The sequence below is a fragment of the Sinocyclocheilus rhinocerous genome, unplaced genomic scaffold, assembly GCF_001515625.1.
Source record: "Sinocyclocheilus rhinocerous isolate Xijiao unplaced genomic scaffold, SAMN03320098_v1.1 scaffold465, whole genome shotgun sequence".
Classification (NCBI taxonomy): Eukaryota; Metazoa; Chordata; class Actinopteri; order Cypriniformes; family Cyprinidae; genus Sinocyclocheilus; species Sinocyclocheilus rhinocerous.
The window spans coordinates 81447-85763 of record NW_015629502.1 but is presented as its reverse complement, the minus strand read 5'-3'; the positions used below and the strand labels follow the sequence as shown (position 1 = coordinate 85763).

Below are 4317 nucleotides of genomic sequence, written 5' to 3'. Positions count from 1 at the left end.
ATATATATATATAAATATATATATATATATATATATCAATACACCATCCAGATTCCATCTACTCGCTGAAAAAAGGCATAAGTGCATAAGCACTCTAAAAATAATTTATGTTTTGAATAGCTTTCATCATGTTAACTAGGGAGGAATACAGGAAACACAAAAATCTTCTCAGCAAAACACAAAAGCTCATCCCGAAATCCTGTTAATGCAACACCAGGGTGTCTATTGTGAAGACTATGCCTTTAAGAACCATTTTCCCTGCAACGTCTCATGAGACAAATGCTTTACACAAATATGATAATGATCAGATGCATCATTATAACAGTTAGGAACGAAACAAAGGAGATAACAGTGACCTTGCTTATTTTTCCATAACGCTAATGCTGATTCTCAAACTTCTATGCCATTTTATTTTTATGCTAATGCTGCAGTATAAATTCTTTATATATATATATAAATTATTTTAAAATGAATATTGCGAATATAATAATAAAATATAAATAATCTAAAATAAAATATAAAAATATAAAATGTGTATAAATGAAAAGTGAATTAGTGACCTTGCTTATTTTTCCATAACGCTAATGCTGATTCTCAAACTTCTATGCCATTTTATTTTTATGCTAATGCTGCAGTATAAATTCTTCTATGGAAATGAAATGCTGTTTTTTTTTTTTTTTAATGGGAAGTGCATATTAAAATCGGGGGAACAGAAATGCAATAAATGGACTGAAAAAAAAAAAAAGTTTAAATGTGTTATCCTTCAGAGCAGACAAAAAAAAAAAGAGGCCAGGGATTATTTATGAGACTTATCTTGTTTTCTCTTATGTATTTTAATTATTTATTTATAGCAGTGATAAATACTGATGTAAAAAACATTCGTGTGAAACCGAGGATCTCACATTAACCAATGAGATTACATTGCATTTGCATGACGGCGAGAGTTATGGCCTCTCCGTCACGCATGGACTGTGAAGGTTCATTCAAAGATGGCTTGAAAACACACATCCTCAAACCATCAGTACAGGGAGATGCTAATACACCATACAGGTCATATCTCATTACCACAAGAAAATGTGCACCGTCCTTGACTGCATGAGACGAGAGAGAGAAATAACAATGAGGATTTTACACTTTATGCCTTTTACTGCCAGAGAAAGGAACATTCTGACATTTTATTTTGCATGCCTATTGTTTGCTTGCATGTCATCCAAATGTTATTTTCTCCGTGTTCTGCAGACTACGATGTGCACAACATTGCCTTTCATATTGAGAATCCTCATTTTCTACTTTCATTTATACATAGAATGATTCTTATGGACTTTTCACACTTAACATACATTACCTTGGTGTTTTATTTCACACTATTCATACATTATTTCTAGTCAGTAATTAATTCTGGGCAGTCAGATTGACATATTTCTCACTGTGTGTTTCTAAACCCAGGGTTAATGCATATTGCATATTTGCATAATTATATACATTTAAAACATTGATCTGTCAAGTACAGCACACAGCATGCAAAATTTGAATAATCACCTTTGTGCCATTACTAGACTGGACTACTTTTTTAATAGATTATTCTATCTAATTCTACTGTATCTTCACAATTTCCAATAATAATAATAATGCCAGCGGTTATGAAAACATGAATGATCATTTCTTTTAATGCAGTGTGCTGTCGCCCTTTCTACGTAAAAAATCAGTCTAATCATGTAATGTGAATGTCGTACAGTCTTGCTTGAGACTAAAAAAAATTAGTTGAAAGCGTACCGAGCTGCGGAAGAGACACTGTTTCTCAAGCGCTTTCCGCGAGCGCGATTAGAGACGGAGTGAAATACAGACAAATGCGTTTCATTCATTCGTTCATAACCACTCATTTTTTTTGTTCATACAATGAAAGTCCAAAACAGCTTAGTTACCAACAGTTCTTTTTCAGCCAGCCATTCATTCATTCATTCATTCATTCATTCATTCTTTCATTCAAACTGCTGATTCATTCAGGAATGAAGTAAACAGCTCAGTTTATGAATACGCTATTGAATCATTGGATTCGTTCAAAACAAGGATTCATTCAGAAACTAAACACCGCTGTGTTGCTCACAGATCCACAACAGTTCTGCAGTGGCTTTAAAGGTAATATTTTCTCTGCAAAATTGAGCAAAACAGACAGTATTGTGTTTAAAATATAACACAATATTAACTACTTTTACTGAACTGCTGTATAAAATCACATTTAAACTCGTGATATTCGTGACAAAACAGCACGCATGTGATACAGCTTCCGCTGCTCATGTGGTATAAATAGTATATTGGTATATTGGTATAAATTATATAAATAGACTATGAGACAAACTCATACAGGGGCATTTTTTTGTCCCAATATTTTGAATTTTAGGAGCATAACTGCATTTATGGAGTTGTTGTCCTGCATCATATTTGTCAACAGTCAACTGTATGGACTGTAAGATGACATACAGGTCTGGGGGCGGGGCCAGTGCATTAACTGCGTTAAAATATTTTAATCGCGTAATTTTTCATAACTAATGAATTAAGTTAATGCGTTAAATTTACAGCCCTCATATAAACTAAAAGAAAGAAAAACAAAATGAATGAATGAAAGAGGCATCATTATGCTGTGTTTTCCAGGTGTGATGAAACAGGAATTGCAGTTAATCTGAATCCTCTCCACCGGCCTCTCTGGCAAGCAGCATGATATCAGCTCTAAAGCAATTATGTTTTTATAAGATGGCCTGCTCACACCTCTCTTTCATTAGAATGTGTGGAGGCAATTGAGCCTTTGGCAGCGGTGTTTCACTACTATGCTAACATGGGGTGCCTTAACTACTCTAATTAACAATATCCTCCATAGACAGAGCAAGAGAGAGAGTCAAAGCAATAAAAGATTCTTGTATGTCATATCAACTCAATGTCATCCTATTAAATTCGACCTTTACAGAGAGATGTGAAAAATGGGAGGGCACGGGGGAGAGAGAGAGAGACAAATAATGTCAGATTATTTTGCTTTAGCATTGCATTTACACATACACACCACGATTTAATAAAATCCTATATAAACAGTAGTGATTTGCTAGTGCAAATTCAAGCAAATTGTGTCTTGTGGGTGTGTTGCAGGTGACTTGCTATGAATTACACAAATAGCCACACATATTAAAATAAAATGAAATAAAAAAATGATATTAAAATTAGTATATCCACCATTTAAATTATTTAATATTTGATTAATATCTGGACATACATATATATATATATATATATATATATATACACATACACAAAAAAAATATTCTCACCTGACAGGACTGTTTTTGCTGTCTGGGTCTCTCGCTGTGACGGCTCCCACTTCAGTTCCTACCCTGGCGTTCTCGTACACCTCCATAATGTAATAATCCATTGAGAAAACGGGCGGCTCATCTACGTCTCCGACTGTGATCTTGAGCGTGGCGTCGTCTTTGAACGAGCCCAGATAGGAGAAGCGTGGATCCAGGTGCGTGTTCTCTGCAGAGATGTGAAGACTGTACTGCTTCTTCTTCTCATAGTTCAGTGGCTAGAGAAAACAGGAACATTAACTAATTACAAATGAGGATTATTATCTTTAACTAAAACTAAAACCATAAAAAAAAAACATTAACTGAAATAAAATTAATTGTATATATATATATATAACAAAGCATTTTTATTTCAGGAACATTTCTCATTTTAATTTAGTTTAAATTGTAGTAAAATAAAATAACTAAAGCTAAATAAACTAAAACTTAACAAAAACCATATAGACATTTTAAATACCAACAATTTAACTACAATTAAAATAAAAACAGCAAATCTAAAAATAAAATCTAATTCAAAATATTAACAAAAACTATGAAAAATATAGGCTATAAAAAAGATACCAAAATAACACTGCAACAAACATACAGTACATAATTGGATCACAAATCAACCTGTTAACTAAAACCTTACAAAAAAAAACTAAATAAATTTAGTACTTTAATTAAAATAACTGAAATAGAATAAAATGTCAAGTTTTTATTTCAGCTCATTTCTAATTTTCATTTAGTTTATATCGTATTATTAAATGAAACAAAAACTACAAAAAGCAAAGCAAAACTGTAATTAAAATGAAACCGGAAATCTAAAAATGTATTCTAAATTAAACTCTCATTTAAATTATTATTGTAAACTCTTTATTCAAAGAATCCTGAAAAAAGTTTCACAGGTTCCAAAAAAAAATAATATTAAGCAGCAACAGTTTCCAGCACTGATAATAAATCAGCATATTAGAATGATTTCTGAAGA

General features: G+C 32.2%; 1 protein-coding gene across 1 annotated transcript in view; it reads right to left on the bottom strand.

The window, feature by feature from the left end:
* The window catches only part of LOC107738942 (cadherin-18-like), a gene marked incomplete at its 3' end in the record, with an annotated part of 113225 nt that overhangs the window by 31197 nt on the left and 77711 nt on the right, over positions 1 to 4317 (bottom strand). The window contains exon 7 of the mRNA XM_016550868.1: positions 3315 to 3568. Coding sequence (XP_016406354.1) covers positions 3315 to 3568 — 254 coding nt within the window. The remainder of the gene's footprint in view (positions 1 to 3314; positions 3569 to 4317) is intronic.